Below are 18,083 nucleotides of genomic sequence, written 5' to 3' on the forward strand. Positions count from 1 at the left end.
CCTGTGTGATGCTTTGGTATGGTCTGGTCAATCAGGGTCTCTATATTGTTCACCTTGGTGTTTTTTGGAGTCATACTGAACTGCTATACATTTCACATTCCTCCTCAGCCCAATATGAATCTGCTCTGTTTTCAAAACAATGCTTATATTAGATATGAAACACAGTCAGTGGTATTGGGTTCATATATTTGTAAATCTGACTCTGAAGGAGTTCATGCCTCACCACCAACAACTTGAGGTAGACACTGCATGGAATGAGTGCTCCCTTGAAGTGCGTGACTTGAATTTTGCCAGTGCATATTCAGCCTGATAAAATGTTATTTGACAGCTATATTAGTCATGTTGTTACTTGTTAGGCAAGAGCAGCACAAGCTAGTGAGTATGAGTGTACAGTAACCCTTATGGAATTTAAAACATCTTTTTCTACATTTGGTTTTAAAGTGGGAGTAGTCCCAACGCAATCTGAAAGCATTCAGAGATTATCTTGCAGTCTCATTAGAATGTAAACAAAGTACAGTGACTTTCTGAACCTGAATAACTTCATTGCGGTTCAGGTGGACTTTATGTTGTGAATTTTTTAAAATGTTTTAGCCTGAATCCTAGTTGTTCAGTTTTTATCTTCTTCCCTGGGTTAAGAGAATTTGTCTTGCAGCATAGTTTGATTTCCATGTAATGACAATGTGTCACAACTTTATTCTTAAAAGGAAGCAGGAGGGATCCAGATTACAGTGACTATTCAAATTACAGTGGGGCAAAAAAGTATTTAGTCAGCCACCAATAGTGCAAGTTCTCCAACTTAAAAAGATAAAAGAGGCCTGTAAGTTTCATCATAGGTATACCTCAACTATGGTACACAAAATGAAAAAAAAAAACAGAAAACGTTGTCTGATTTTTTTAAATAATTTCTTTGTAAATTATAGTGGAAAAAAATATCTCATCTATTTACCTCTTGTGCTATCTTGTTGGAAGTGTTGCGGGTAACGGATTTCAAAGTAATAAATTGCTGTAATTTAATGACTTTTGTCAGTAATGGAGGAACGTGACAAATTACATTTGAAATTTTGGTAACTAAATTAAAATGACTTGACTATGGAAACCCCTTGTTACTTCATTACTTAGGTTTTGTGGGCCCTGACATTTTTCTTGGTTAAATTAAATTAAACAGAGATTAATTTAAAAAAAAAAAAACAGAGTTACTGGCACATACAAGTTTAGTTTAGTTTAGTTTTTTAGTTTAGTTTATTTTTCCACAATGTGTCAAAAGCAAACAAATCCCCTCACAATACAGAATGTGGAAAAAATGGACATCCCCGAAGCAGCTGCTTATTATTAGGGGTCCAAGCACGCATGTGTGCACCGGGGTGGGAGAAGATAGTTTAGACTCGCAGCAGCCAAGGACTGTGAACAAAAGGCAGACGTACAGAGAGAGAGACAGGTGCAACTCACTGAAATGGAATAGGTAAGGTCAGCGAAAATGAACTTGGAGGCAATTAATTGTTCTTTGTGTTTTCAAAAGAGTGGCTTAGTTTCATATTTGATAAATTTAAATATAACACAATAGATATCAATGTAACAGTTTTTTCCAAATCTTACTTTGAGCGGTGACATAGGCCACATGTGTCGTAACTTATTTTTATGTCATTTTTCACACTGTTTGAATTCTAATAAAACCAAGTTTTTTCTTGAACCAGGCTCAGAGGTCAGTGCTATAAAAATAAAGCTAAATGAAAGACAAAACAAATTTTGTTTCATCAGCTGGACATAAACAAGCGGTAAGAGGTGAACTTTTTTCTCTGAACTGATGCTTTATTTAACCTATTGTGACGATCAGCATATACATCGCTTTCCTTTGCCACCACTGTCTAGGTCAGTGTCGGCTCAGCCGTTACCATGACAACGTGCCCCACCATGCTTCAAATAATTTGCTTTTTGTGGAAAAGTGATTTTAACTAAAAAAACAACAACAAGGGATGAGTGGGATAATGCCCGGCGAGGTGTCCATTATCAGAAATTAACAAACTTTGAGAAAGCTTTGCATCAGACGGTTGAGGCTTCAACATCGTCTGTTAATATCTAATAATGGACACCTTTTCGGGCATTATCCCTTACATAACTCATCTCAACAGAACTTGCTGCAGCTAAGTATCTTCACATTGACTTGGAGCCAACTTATCCCCTTTTTTGATGTTTATTCTCTTCAAGGATGGACCAAACTAGTTCCAGGCCTAAAAACACAGCCTAATTAGGTCTTTTTTCTTGATTTCTTAATAAGAGAAAAACAGTTTTTAGCTCATTTTCAAGCAGACCTTGCTTAGAAATTATGTTAAATGTCAATGCAAATAAAAAACAAAAACACTTGAACTATCCCAGACAGAAAATTACATACCCAATAGAAAAAAACATAAATCAAATGTTAAAAACGTCACACACTACCACCTGATGACAATCCTGAAGAAGGCGGAAGGTATTCCACCAAAACGTGTCGGTACGAGTGTCTGATAGAAAAATAATTTAAGTACTCAGTATATATTTATAGACACAATTAACTTTATTGAATCAAACATAGAAAAACATTAAATTAAAATTATTTTAAAATATTTAAACATAAATATTCAGTCTTTTTTTTAAAGGGCAGAACAAAGTTAAAGAACTAAGTAATTGAATTCCAAAATATTTACTTCAAATTTTTCTTGATTTAAATGTTGGTTGTACATTTCTGAAACTGATTTATCAAACTTGCGAAGGACACACTGCTGCCAAGATTTAATCACGGAAATTGAAGCTCCACAGGTTTTTAAGGTTGTTGTTGAGATCATGTCTCACAAGAAACATCGATTTGTAAAGAATAAACCATACTTTTTTTTTTAACTGTTAAACTCTTACACTTTATTTTTTTTGTCTCTGTGACAAGCTGATAGGTTGGATTGAATATTATGGAATTTCTTTTTTTATTTCACTTTGATTTTGAATTAAAAAAAAAGTTTATTCACTTTATTTTATTTATGTTTTTTAAGCTATATTTACCAAGTGAGGCACAGCCTCCCCGCCTCCACGTCACTGGCTTGTAGTTTAAGTAGTACACTTAAATAGACTACGTTTTGCTATTTTTTTTATTAGAAAAATAGTAAAGTATACTACAAACCCAAATAATAAAGGAACCAATATGTTGCTTGACATAATTTAACAGTTTCTTAAGTACACTTCATTTTCAGAAACTTTAGCATCCATTTGCGGGTGTGGGCCCTGCTCTGCTGCTCCGGGACAGCTGCCCCCCCCCCCCCACCCCCACCCCCCGTGAGCCCTCAGTGCGCAGGCTCCAGGCTGTCAGGGCTAGGCACACTGACAGTATGGCGGCGGAGTGCAGCTGGAAGGATGCTACTATCGCTGGTGATGTTTCTGTCCCCGGCAGCCCCTAAATGGACTATTGACGGGAGCAAAACAAGCGGAATTATCGAGAGAGACCTTTCGCCGTGAGCTCTGAAGATGGCCAGGCTCGCCGACTACTTTGTCGTGATCGGTTACGACCTCGACAAGCGAGGTGGGTGCTGCAGTGAGTTAGCCTGTCCTGTTAGCTCTACGGCGTCTCACCAGAAGAGGCGGGGAGGGAGGCGTGGACCAACCGGGACGCACTTCACAGCTGACCTGTAGTAGGAACTGTCAGCCGGTAACCTGTCAAATATAGGCCGGGGACGTAGAGGCCTCGTGGGATTAGTGTGTTGAAGTTTGAGTCCAACAGAAGTTTTTGCAGATTTCTGAGTAGATGTCGCATTTGTGTTTTAATACTCAACACAGAAAGCGACACTAGACTGTTCTAGAAGCCAATCCAGCCCGCTGACAGCAAACGAAAGCTAAACTTGATTTTCTCCGAGCTAACGCTAGCCCGGCTAGCTCCCGAGGGGGGGCTGCTGTTTGGTCGACTGTGACCTAAGTCGGATTTATTTCCTCACTTCGCCGTAAAAATAAATCTTCTGCCGCTGTCTGCCGTTCACATTCGTGGCACAGGCCGGTAAAAAGCGGCCAAATTCCGGAGCGAAGTTGCTCCGTCGGGACCGGGGCTGCTGCTGAAACAGATCCTCCTCCGCCTAAAAAAGCCGACTCCTCTCCACATGGGAGTCAGACGCGCGTCAGACTCCTTCTGTCACATTTAGTCTTGGTGTGTGTTGTTTAGTGGTTCTTTGGCTGGGTTTTTGGGGATAAAACAAAGCGTCTCCCTTCCCTGAGCCCCCTCACCGCGGACCTCCCTTTTTGGGACGGGGGTTTGGACCGTTATCTGAGTCCCCCTCCTCCCTTCCTTTCAGCTTGAGCCCTGGCCTAGATCTGAACAGTAGTATGCCCCGTTTAATCATCAAATATTCAACCGGCGTCCTCCATGGAAGCACACTCTTTCTGATGCGGGACGGTTTGCTATTTTCAGTAGGAATTTACTCATAACTTATTTATTGACAGGTAGTGTAACATGGCCCAAAGCAGGCGCAGGCTTTTGTCCTGAGGATGCTGGGACAGCCTGCATCAACTTTTTTGCACAGCAGAAGGTTTGCCTATTGCAGCTTGTTTCAGAGGGAGTTTAATACAGGATGTTCTTAGGTGTACACAGCACGCAGCGCAGAAACCTTCCTTCCTGTTTCGCAGAGTTTGTATGCAGAGCAGTGCACGGCTGTAAAACTCATCTGGGAGGCAGACATGAAAGCTGCACTCACTTGCTTTAATGCATCAAAGCTTCTTTACCTCGTAAAAGCAAACACTTAAGGTTAATGATGAATGCTGCCATTCGCCCTCGGCTGCTGCAGCTTGATGAATTTTTACACTGTCAGGTTTAAAAATGAAAGGGTTTTAGCATCAAATTCATCTTAAGTTGCAGTCAGATACTTTTCAATAATGTGATGAGCACCGTTGTGATGTCATGTGTCATGCACTTCCTGTGTGCAGCTTTTCCTCTCAGTTCTGTCAGTCTCCTGTCTTCAGTAATTCTTGTCAGGTTACTGTGAGTGATTTAAGGAGACGAGTTTTTGTCACACTCCTTTTTTACGAGCACAGGCATTAGGAGTATTTACAGCTGAGATTGTCGAGTGTCGAGAATTCAAGTTTTTGCTGACTACATTTTTGATTTTTGGTTTTGGTCAGTGATCCTTTGGTTTCACAAGGAGAAACTGAGGTGTCAGGTTGCTGGCATTGTTGTCAGCCTAGATTCGACATTGGACTGTCAGTTCAGTTTAGAACCAACATGGCCTTGTGTTTGTTGGGTTCGGGTCCGTGGTGTTAGGGTGTGGTACTCTGAGGAAGGGTCTCTTGCATATTACTGTGTTTTGACAGCGATTCCCTCACTGTGTCAAAGAGCCAGCAGCCAATAGAATTTACAGTCTGAGGCCTAAACAGGAAGCCAGACGAAGACTCGAGGGAGACTTCTGTTTAGAGTTGGAGTCCAGATTGTCCCCTGTGTGTGGAAACCAGGAAAGGATTTGGTGTGTGGGTCTCATTCAGGACAGTGTGACACTCCCACAGACGTACAGACTCTTTTCAGCTCTGCAGTTCACACAGCACAACTGGCAGGGTGTTGTCCATTGTAGTGAGGCTGTACATGGGAAGTGGACACCTTACAGGGGAAGTTCTTTATTATAACGGTTGACTAAAAGATGCATGAGCCTTAAGAATGCTCTGTAACTGGGCATGCTGTTGTCTTTTTTTTAACTCTGTACTAGATATTCTGGTCTTTACGTCTTTTCTATGAAATTATTCTTTGTTTATAGATTGCTTAATGGTTTATCTATTGACCTTTATTCATCAAGTACATATCTTATGTATTGCAGGTTTTTACTTTTCCTACATTCATATGCTGCTGAACGTCTATATCTATAATACATAATACATATCTACAATACATAAAACATCTATAATATAAATATTTTGGCCACTAGCAACTAACCAATAATTAACTTGTGTACTTTATTTCCTCCAAATTGACAAAAAGAGTTGCAATTTTGTCAGATAACCCATCCATCCAGCCATCTTCCTCCGCTTATCCGGGACTGGGTCGCGGGGGCAGCAGTCTAAGCAGAGATGCCCAGACTTCCCTCGCCCTTGCCACTTCCTCCAGCTCCTCTGGGGGGACCCCGAGGCGTTCCCAAGCCAGCCGAGAGACGTAGTCTCTCCAGCGTGTTCTGGATCTTCCCCGGGGCCTCCTCCAAGTGGGACATGCCCGGAACACCTCCCCAGTGAGGCGTCCAGGAGGCACCCGGACTAGACGCCCGAGCCACCTCAAATGGCCACCTCTCAATGTAGAGGAAAAGTGTTTTTTACTCCAAGCTCTCTCCGGGTGACCGAGCTTCTCATCCTATCTCTAAAGGAGCGCCCAGCCACCCTACAGAGGAAGCTCATTTCAGTCGCTTGTATTCGGAACCTCGTTCTTTCGGTCATGACCCAGAGTTCATGACCATAGGTGAGCACTGGAACGAAGATCAACAGGTAAATTGAAAGCATTGTTTTTGGCTCAGCTCTCTCTTCACCCCACTGGACCGGTACAGCGACGGTACGCTGCTCCAATTAGCCTGTCAATCTCCCGCTCCGCTCTTCCCTCACTCCCACTGAGAGATGGCAAACTACCTTTTCTTTGGTCGAGAAACATGGCCTCAGATTTAGCAGTGCTGACCCTCATCCCAGCCGCTTCACACTCTGCCGCAAACCGCCCCAATGCATGCTGGAGGTCCCAGCTTGATGAAGCCAACAGGACAACAATGGTCAGATAATCACCGTACTTACTTTTTAACATGTTTATTGCTCAGCTGCTTTTTTGTCTGGCAGCAGGTGAAAATGCTGCTGGGATTTCTTGATGGTCACAACTAACCACCAGTCAAATAAAGCCAAGTTTAATGTAGGAACACTTTTGCTGCTGTGTTGCAAAGTGTTTGGAGTTTCCTGGCCTCTGTCAGGACACCCATGGGGGGTTTTTACACCAAGGTGTGTGTGTTCTCATAGGGACTGCATCGCTGTCACAACCAGCTAGCTTTTGCAAGTTTTTCTGACGATGGTATTAGTAGAGAATTTGTCTGGAGAATCTTTGAAGACTGAGTGCTATATGGATTCTGTATGAGTGAGTTTATTGCAGGACTTCTACTGATTTGCCCCAGACTGGAGCAGTAAGTGTTTTTGGAATTAAGGTTATGTATGATTGCAGCCGTTTTGTAAAGTGAGTCATGTTTTAAATAATAAAACGGCCAAGGTTACACAGCATTGTTTGCATACATGACATTACATTGAGGTAAATGGATGTTGAAAATTGTGGACTGTGTTGTTCTACTATGCAGATCTTTTTTCTTTTTTTTTAAACTTGTCCTGTCCAACAGATGGGCAAACAGATGAGAGCTGAAGTCCTCTTGTGTTGGACATATTTTACTTTAACAATAGGGGTTATGTATCTACCATGCAGATCTTAACTTAAACTCCATCCGTCCATTTCCAAACCTGTGTATCCCCTTTTTGGCATCACAGGGTTGCTGGAGCCTATCCCAGCTATCCAGTCCATTACAGAAGTCCACACAAGAGATACACAGTATATTCAAGTATATGGGATAATTTACAGTCACTGATTAACCTGTGAAGAGTGTCTTTAGACTGTGGGAGAACATGCACAGGAGAAACAGGCACGGAGGGACATGCACAGGCGAAACAGGCACGGGGGGACATGTACGGGGGGATAGCACAGGAGAGACAGGCACGGGTAGGACATCCACAAGAAGAACATGCACAGGAGAAACATGCACGTGGAGAACAGGCACGGGGGGGACATGCACAGGAGAAACAGGCAGAGGGAGAACATGCACGGGGGGAACATACACGGGGAGAACATGTACAGGAGGAACATGCACAGGAGAAACAGGCATGCGGACAACATGCATGGGGAGAACATGCATGGGGGAGAACATGCATGGGGAGAAGACGCACAGGGAGAATAGGCAAGTCCCATATAGAAAGTCCTCTTGAACCAGGGCTTTCTGGCTGTGAGACATAAGTGCTAACCACTACACCACCGTGCAGCCCCCTACTCATTTTATTAATGTCTACAGAAAGTATGTGTTTATAAATATCAGTATCAATTTGGTGTAATTACTTATAGAATTTCCATTTTATGTTTGTGTTTAACCCACAGACATTGTTTGAATGAAAAAGAATGTAGACATCACATTTTCATTAACATCTCAGCATTACAGTATACTTTTTTGTTTCTTAAATTGCTTAGCATTTGCTGACAGGAGAGCAGTGCATTCATTGCAGCATGACATGTTTCTATAGATGCGTTGAGATTTTTTAGTGTTTCAACTCCAAATGTAGTAGAACAGTTACAAATACATTCTTATCAGCCAGTTGTCTTCCCTGCATTGTATTAAAAGACGTTACTGCATCTGAGCAGGGATACGCTCTTGGAAAATTTTAGGATTAGAGGTGTGCTCTGGGCTTTCATCATTTCTGAATGATTCAGACCACAATATCAGTTTTAATATGTGTGTGTTATTAAAGCACTACCATACTGCCTCACTGAGACAAAGATCATTTGCAGCTTGAAGGACTTCCTGTGCTCTTTCTTTCTTTCTTTTCATCTTTGAGGCACTCATTCATGCACTGCGTGTGTGCATCTTTGTGTTTCTCTCTTTATTGTTGACGTGGTATTAACCCACTGCAGCACTGAGTGGATTTGCTTATTGGCAGTATGAAGACTTGGGAGATCCCAAATGCAGAATGCTTATAGTAATATGACAAAGTCAGGAATAATAATCTGGTGTGACAAATGTACAGGAATCCACCTCAAATATAGACATGAAGTAATGAGGGTGAAGATCAGGCATTTGGTGCAGAGAGGTTTGTGTGCTGCTGCCAGCACTGCCTGCCTGTGGGCAGCCACTTCCTCTAATGTTCCAAAGTGGAGCTCTTCGGCTCTCCACAAATAGTCTCCACAATCAACCTTTCATGGGGAGACAGAGGGATGCTGGTTTCAGCTGCAGCCATGACACACTGATGCTTGTGTGTGTCTGTCGAAGTCTTTTGGCATTAGGATGCTCAGATGGACTGCCAGCTTGGGTTCTGCTGGCAGCAGCTCACGTGTTTACTGTGTTACCCTGGAAACGTTTCCTTCCACGTGGCGTGCAGCAGTGCTTCAGTTTAAATCTAGTGCAGCAGTATTTCTGGGTGTTCAGACAGTTTTCATGTTCTTTAAAAGCTGCTGAATGTGCCGTCTTTTAATGACAGTAATACAGAAACCTAAGATGCGAGAGAAAAAGCAACAGTTTTTTGCTGCCAGCTGTCACTGCTGGCTGAGGAGGAACAATAACATTAGCTGTAGCAAGTGTGTTATTGCGGATGGCTAAGGCTTGCTATTAACTAGGGAAACGGTGGCCTCGGGGTCCCAGCCCTGCCCTCCCCTTAGGGGAGGGATTCAGATTCAGGAATTCACACCCTGCAAATGCAGACCACCTCTGAGAGTCTGAATTCAACTGAATAGTACATTTTAATATTCTGTAGTTCAATTAAGTTGTATATCGTAAAGTAAAGGTCTGTGAAATGAGGGAACAATCCTCTGTGAGCAGCACTGCAGCATTTGTCTGGCGGTGGCTGTGTTTAGGACGCCTCCCTCTTCAGTGCTTTGATGGTGGCCATGGAATTTGGAGAATGAAGCCATCCCCTCTCGGGACAAAAGCAGTCGGTTCTGTGGCTGCTTCGGGGTGCAGTCGCTTAAATCCACAACAGCCAACTCTAGCAAGCTGCCAACACTGCTGATTTACTGATAGGGAGCTCGCTTGCTGAGATCTGTAAAGCCTGCAGTCAGATTATGTAGTGTCTTTTCAATAGAAAGGGTCTTTTTACTACAAAACCTCATGAAGATTTTGTAGTGCTAAAATCTTCTTATTTAAAGCAATAATTTTTGTATTTGTTTTAATATTTCATTTCTATTGCTACAGGGTTTTCTCTATTTTTCCTTCTCATTTTAGTCTTTTATACATAGATAGTTAAAAGTACCCAAAAACTGGTAATATAAGTCTCATCTATGGGGGCCCAGCACCCAGTTCAAATGTGTGTTGTTGTTTTTTTAAATCTGCTTCCACATTCTGGTTGTTCCTGCTGTAATCGCACATAATGCTGGTTATTGGTTCTGTGTACAGATTAAAGGACAGTCAGTGGTCAGGATTTGGCTTAATGCCAATGCTAGTGTGCCATGTTTACTGCCTGGCGGGGTCCCCTCCCCCAGAAATAGAGCTTCTTTTTTAAAGCTTTATTGAAATCATGGTTGAAGTGCTTCAAACTGGCTGCACATAGAGGATTCATCGTTTCAATGAATTCCGATCTCAATAGTTTTTTTTAGCTCTTCATCTGCCCTTAAGGCTACTGCTTTGTACTAAGATGTACTCATCTGTAAGCAAAGGTAATGGAGTATTTTAAAATATACTCTACTCCTGCAAGTCCCTCTTTGTTTAATTAATTTTCTGATTTTGAGTCTGAAAATTGAGGTCAGGATCCAGTTCAAACCAACATTGTTTGCTTCCATTGTTTTTCCGTCTCTTCGCCTGCTTCCTGTTTGATAATGAGAATCTATGTTCACTACTGGATGTTAAAGTTTCAAGATGAAACTTCCTGTACAAGGCCTTTAGTGGAAGTGGAAGAGGAAAGACGAATGTTTGACTGAAGTGATTAGTGAGGGAGCAGTAAAGACAAATGTTTTGGTTTCAAAAGCAAAGCTGAGATTGATGGAATTACCACCCAGTATTGAAACATGGAGATGCATCCAGTTTTAAGGACCTGCCAGCTTCCTTTGGTTCACGGTCACAGATGTTTTGCTGAAACTTTTATATTCCAAAAGTTCCAAACAGTTTAGGAAAGACCTGTATTTTTTTCTGATATAATATCATTAAGGAGTCAAACTGGTGGAGCTTAATCAACCATTTGCAATTTTCCCACTTCTTCTAAAAGGCTTCTTATTTGGTTCTGTCCTTCCTTGTCAAGAAGAATCAGTTCTCAGTATGTTTGAACTATAGATCGTACACTGGCCGGAATATCTCTGACATCACCCATTGGGTTCTGCACCGAAAGAATGAAGCAGGAAGTGGGAGGGACTTATTGACTTGGGTTTGCTTGACCTAACTCAGCAATGGAATGACAACAGCAAATAGGTAATGAGCAAACACTGGCTAAAATGTGCAAAATAACGATTTAGTAACATCAAAATGACAGATTGTTACCACTCCTCCTTATTTATCATGAATATAAAATTAAGCAATATACAAGATGCTTGAAACCAGACTGCAGATATAGTGATTTGGTGTAAAATCTGGCTTTCAAACAGATTTTGGAGTCTATAAAAATTTGCTCCCTTCTGGAACCAGTGGTTTGGAACTGCTAACTGGAACAGAAGGTGATGGCTTGGTTTGGTAAAGATGTATCAACACCTAGATTTTAGTATAACCTAAATTTTGAAATATGTTGAAAATTTGGCTCTTTTCTTAGAAGTAAAACAAAGACACTGAGCTTCTTTCAGCGGATGACATCTTTAAGCAAAGATCGAGAAACATGTTAGCCGTATTGTGATATTTAAACTTTTAAATCGGTTTCAAAGAAACAAAGTCTAAATTGTTCAAATCCTCCAGTGTCACCTCCTCACCTCTTACCTCCTTCTCCTCCAATCTCTTCTCTCCTTGTCTTCTGCTGTATTTTGGTTTTTTTAAATGATCAAATTCACAAAAAGGTTAAAGAAAACTAAAATTACTTGTCTTATCTACTGTCTTGCCGTTGTGATTAACTATGAAATAACATATGACGACCTATGTATGTGTTTGTTTGTTTTCTTTTGTTTAAAACATGTTAATAATTGGAATAAAATCCATATGATACACATTTATAGATACTGATAGTAATATTGTGTACGGAGTAATATACTCAGGTTCTGTTGCTCTTGTTACCAACTGACGTTTAGGCCATCGCAGTGATATAGAACATTTGTGCTGTGTGACCGGAACTTCTTTTTAGGTGTGCATTATGGCTGTGGCTTATGTAAGCGTTAATGGCTGACGAAGTATGCATAATCACTTTTTAACGCATGCCGTGGAAGCCCGATGCGAACCGTTCCGCTTCCATGGTCACTTACAAATGAAATAAATATTAACCAGTTTTTAGTCCTTAATTCTTGTATTTTTTTCCGATTTGGATCGCTTTTTTTTTTACAAAAAGCGGACTATTTGTTAAATGGTGCGGCGCCTTGTCAAGGTAACTGCTGATCGTCCCAATGGGTTAAATAAAGCATCAGTTCACATAGAAAGTTTACCTCTTACCGCTTGTTTTTGTACAGATGATGAAGCTAAAGGTTGTTTTAAAGAAGCCGGTGCAGTGATACAGAAGATTTAAGATAGTTGACCGGAACTTCTTTTTGGGGCGTGCGGTTATCACTTTGTGTTATCACTTTTTAATGCACACCCGGCAGCCAATAAGAATCGAGTGTTTACCCGGACCATGGTATAACACTTTTTATTTCACACCTGCAGCCAGTTAGAATCGAGGATCCACCCGCACCATAGTATAAATATATTTAATTTTTAAAAGTATTCAAAAATATTAATTTTTGTTTAGGAAAGACATTTATTAAATGAATGGTAATTTTAACTGATCGAGTTTTGTTTTTTATTAACAAATTTGGAATTCTTACATGAAAAACTAGCCGAAATCATTCATTTGTATTAAAAAATTTCAAGAAATTACTATAATTGAAAATAGGTATTGCTCTTTAAGAAAGATTAAGAAAGCTGTTTGTTTTTTTTAAGAAAGATGGATTTGATTTTGATTTATAGATTAAAGGGCCTATATCATGCTTTTCTTCCCAAAGTAAACTTTATCCATATATATGATAATATATTACCTTTGGCACAATAAAGAACATATTTTTAAAATAAATATGAGTTATTTCTGCAGCACATTTTCTTACCCGGAAGTAAGACTACTTGATCTCTGAGGCTATGCCTTTTACTCCCTGTGGGTGACGCCCATTTCATGACTTGGCCTCGGCAGCGTATCAGCGTTTCACCAAAGAAACAAACGACACCCGAACCTTTGCAAAGATGGATGTGCATATTGTGTGTTTAAAATGAAAGTGTTTAGCCGATCACCGCTAGCTCCACTGAGAAAATGTGTGTGTGTTAGCCTGGAGGCGATGCTGGCAACACAGCCTTTTCCTGGAAGGGGCTGTTCCTCACTTTGTGATGTCACAATTTGAGAACCGACTTGTTTTTGTGGATTGGGAGGGGCTGGTGCTTAGAGAGCAGGTTTTTAGAAGAATACTCAGAAATGCATGAATAGCTGAAAATACCACTTTGGGATTGTTTACAGTGAGCAATGAACAACATTTTAAAATAATTTTAATTAATTTAAAAGCTCAAAAAGTTGATTTTTCATGACATAGGCCCTTATAACAAAAAAAAGGTTTTTAAACACGCAGCTCGTTTCATGATCTGTAGTGACAGTGGCCTGGAGACAGTCACATCCAGTTGTGCCCAACAGATCTTGGAGAAACTGTTATTTAGATATGCCAGCAGACAATTTTTATGCTTTTTAGGTAAATGCACTTCACGTACACTTAATGTTTGATCTGCAGTGAACAAGAGTGAACAAGGCCTATGGCCCCGCAGCAAGTTCTGGCTGTTGGCTCAGACTGATGCAGATGGCTTTCCATGGACACATGAATAACTGTAATTGTAAACGAGAGCAAATGAAGAGCTTATGCGACTTTTCAGTATGACTGTCATCTGAGAACAAGAGGAAATGGCTCCACAGAGAACTGCCATCATGGTGGCTTTTGTGCAGCTCTCTCTGACTGTTTCCTCTCCTGGAAAGCCTTTCCTCTTCGATCCAGAGTTTGAGGAGAGAGGGATGGGTGTGCCACATTTAGTTTGGTGGAAGGATGTTAGTTTGCTGAAGAGCTTTTACACTAAAAAAAAAACATCCCGTATTGTCTCCAGGACATCAGAGCTTTTATTTTAAAACTTCCTTTTTTGCTCTTGAACAGCAGCTTTGCTCTCTCACTTGGAATTAAACACAGACAAACCATCTGAAGATAAAAATAAAATGCTTTTAAATCTGCAAATAAGCATAGAAGCTCTGTAGATGTACAGGACATGCTTGCATCCTGTTTCCTCTTAACCAGTCTGGGACCTCCATTTTTTATGGTTTCAGTGACACACGCACACACCTACTTTAAACCTTTGCTGTCTGTGTGTGTGAGAAAACACATAAATTTTGGCAGCTCATTGGCGTGTGCTGAGCAGATTGTGTCAGAAGGTGTGGTGCAGGGCCCGAACTGAATGATATCATCTTGTTTCACCCAGGGGCTTCTTCATCGTTGTAATGTTTCAGGAGATCTTATCCAAACATGCTGATAATGCTGTTATTGCTGCATGATTTCTTTCAGTTCAGTTTCTGTTGCTGAAGTTCTGCATGTAGGGTCAGGTTCAGCACAGTCGCACAAACCAGGTTCAGTGTGAGGAATAACACCCACAGTCTTACAACATAGTCTGTCACTAGTTAGCATTACTGGAATAATTTGGAGGGGAATTTGGAATAAAAAATTCTTGATTTATTAAAAAAGAATTGTAGATCCTAACAATTGTAAAAATGTTACTTTGGCTGAGTGTAAAGATTGTCATGCTTTTATTGTACAACCTGAGAACCCTAACAGGTGATTTTTCTTCATTTGTTATGTATATTTGTGCTGTATAAAAATATAGTATATACCTGCAGCAGAAAGATAACAAATAAAACAGTTTAGCCGACATTGGTGCTCAGACGAACTGAACATAAAAAGGTTGCTTTGCATAAAGCTGCAGATGTGGTTACAAACACACAGGAACAGTTTACTGAGGCGTCCTTGCTCAGCAGCATCTTTATCTTTTCAATTCTCTTTTCTGTTGTTTTCAGTGTTGTTTCGTGTGACCAGAATCATCTTGTTTTCTCATTTTGGTTGGTTGCGAGGTCCAAGTTTTGATTCTGACTTGCAGTAGTTGAGTCTGCTTCTCTTTGGGTGGAGAATGGAAACATGTCATTTTTATCTCTACAGCTGGGTGATATGGCCATATAATGGAATCCCAGATATAAAAATATTTTCTATTAGAAGCAGATCCTGGGGAAAATTGTGAAGATTGAGGTTTAAGAGTCTGACTCTGCTGACTTTCTAGAGACTTTAGCAGAGCATGAAAATGCAGTGATGCGGTCTCTGTTGTTCTACACAGATTATAGGTTTATAAATTGACAAGGTTTTGTTCGATTAACTTCTCCTGCCTGAGATGAACTAATAAAAAAAAACTGCTCACCTTGTTACAACAGCTGTTGCAGTCAAACCTTCATTTGCATAAAAAGGTCATTTCTCAAGCTGCGATTTTCTTTAAATGGGAGTAGCTCATGAATTCATCTTTCTATGGCTGTTTTTTTTACTGTTAAATTTTTGAGTATACAGTAAATCCTTGTTTTTCGCAGGTGTTACGTTCCAAAAAGAACCCGTGATAGGCAAAATCCGTGAAGTAGAAACCTTTATTTTTTTTAACAATTACTATACAATTAAATACTCTATTATACATTGAAAAGAAAGAACAAACCATTTTACAGGCTCAAGCATTCACCAATAAAACGCCTTGGTTTCACCAATAAAAGTAATTTAGAAAGGTTTTTTCAACAAATAACTTCTGTACTTTACTGTCAAATAATAATTTTAATCATCAATGTGAACAGAAGGCTTCAAATCGCGGAGATTAGCCCCGCCCACCGCGACCCGAGTAATTGGATTAAACGGGAGAAAATTTAAAATGATTATGAAAAAAATACAAAGTACAGCGGGACAAATAGTGACTCGGGTGTATTTCACTGCTCTTCAGACTGAGCCGCTGCATCCTGCAGTGTTTTCTTCATTTGAAGCCCGCAGTGCAGGTGTGTGTTTGATCGGGAGAAGAACATAATGATTGGCAGTTGAAGTCGCTCTTTTTTCTATGGGTTTTGAGAAACTCGAAATTGCAAAGATGATTTGCACCTGCGTAATGAAAATTTGGCAAGCTGATTTACGTACGTGCACATATTAAACTGCAGCGTTATTGACGCACAGGTAGAGAAGAAGTGGAGTGCCTCTTTAGCCAATCAGATTGCAGATCACAATGCACGATGCAAATCCGTGAAGTAGCGAACCCGTGAAAAGTAAACCGTGTTATAGCAAGGGATCACTGTATTGTCTCAAAGAGATCTGCTCTTGCTACTACACATCAAGTTCACGTAGTGCATCCAGGTTTTTAGTGTTTCCACTCGGAAGCAAACGTAATTTTTTGATATAATAGTTCTGAAAGATTAAGAACATTGTAATAATGTGATGATGTTCCAGCTGTCTTGTTGCTTTCATATTCTATTGCACAACAGGACCTTCTCAATAATGAATGTTGTTGGTTCATACTTCACTTTAAGAGAACTGTCTTATCTAATCAACAATTTTTTACACTCTCGTACCTGCTGACTGTTATCTGCACCTGACCAGCCCTGTTCCAGAGCCTCCCACTCCACAGGGTTTATCACTGTGGGGGAATGGTCATTGTTTTCAAAGCAAAAGCAATGATATTCTTTTTTCTGTTTTCCTGGTGGTTCACAGATATTTTCTACTCAAGGCAAACTTGCTGAGTTCAGGGCCAATTCAAAATGTTCTCCTTAACAACTATAATGTGAACTCTAATTCAAAGAAATACAAAACATTTCCCATAGATCTGAAATGATATTTTATTCACAAACAGCAGGTCAAAAAGCTTTTTTAAAAAGATTTTGGCTTTAACTTAAAAAATAGCTTTCATAACAATACGGCACAAGGAAAATAAGTTGAAATACTATTTCTACTATGTTTGAAACAAATAGCACTGCACTTGTGGTTTGCCATACCTAAAGCGATAGGATTGGATATGTCAGAACAACATACTAGCAATATTTCTTAGAACCTCTCAACCATTGACATGAAAATAAATACATGTATTTTGACTCATTCATCTTTCCTTACATTATTAGACAGAATCTGAGTAACGTAATTTAAGTTCATTCTGTTATGATGCTTTTATTGCAGGTAAAAGGAAAATGTTCTTACTTTTGCATTAGTATGCTAATTATAGTTATATAAATTTCCTCAATTGGACAGCATCATTATTCATTTTTTCAGCCCCAGGTAATAGAATGCTGAGCAGCTGTAGAATTCATTTAAAATTTGTTCATATTTTATATTGAACAGAGAGAAAGTCTGGGTCTAATCTCGCCTTGATTGGTTATTATTAAAAAAACGGAACTTTTAACGTCATAAATGTCAGCCGCTGTGATGCAAAAAGCATGACCAAAATAACCAGCTGTGCAGTCATAAATGTCTGCGGCAGCTCGAGGATTCGCTTTGTGCTTTCCCACTCAGGCACCCACTCACCTTCCGTCCACAGACACGCGCTCATAATTCTCCGCCTGTCATCTTACCGCCAACAGATTTAAAACACAGCATCATTATTACGTTTTCATGTCTCCGTGGTAAACTTAGTTCTGTTTTTTACCCCTACTGTGCTCATTCTTTGAAATCACCCGTTCATGAAGGCCGTCTGTATTTACTGACTGAGCACTCCCCCTCTTTCTACATTCCATCATCTACTACAGTTGAACACAAACACTCAGGTTTTTAGAGCCAACAGGTATGTTTGGAACATTTGAATGTGTGTGCGGACAGTAAACCTAAATAAGAATAAACCTCCAGCAACTTTGTTTTCAACCCCCCCCCCATTTCTTTGTTTTTTTTTAACCTCCTTCTTTCCCCCCATTTCTTTTCTACCCGTATCCCCCCATCTCTAACATCCCACTCTCTCTTTCTCTCTACTCTTAACTATCAGGTCGAACTGGAAATGTATACAAAGATAATTAATATAGATACATTTTAACCTCAAATCCAAAAGGGGTTTATACAAATATACACCCAGTGTGTCCGAAGATTCATAACCCCCTATTGTAACAGTATAATCTCTCCAATGCAAGAGGCCTTCAGCTCTGAACTCTTTGTTAAGCTGCTAGAGAGGACA

General features: G+C 40.2%; 1 protein-coding gene across 6 annotated transcripts in view; it reads left to right on the forward strand.

Annotated features, from left to right (window-relative positions):
* Window positions 1-3,324: 3,324 nt before the first annotated feature.
* Window positions 3,325-18,083, forward strand: part of sbf1 (SET binding factor 1) — a 60,157-nt gene continuing 45,398 nt past the window's right edge. For all 6 annotated transcript variants that reach the window (XM_023952679.1, XM_023952683.1, XM_023952680.1 and 3 more), the window contains exon 1: window positions 3,325-3,538. In XM_023952679.1, coding sequence (XP_023808447.1) covers window positions 3,484-3,538 — 55 coding nt within the window. In that variant the 5' untranslated portion in view covers window positions 3,325-3,483. The remainder of the gene's footprint in view (window positions 3,539-18,083) is intronic.

The sequence above is a fragment of the Oryzias latipes genome, chromosome 23, assembly GCF_002234675.1.
Source record: "Oryzias latipes chromosome 23, ASM223467v1".
Classification (NCBI taxonomy): Eukaryota; Metazoa; Chordata; class Actinopteri; order Beloniformes; family Adrianichthyidae; genus Oryzias; species Oryzias latipes.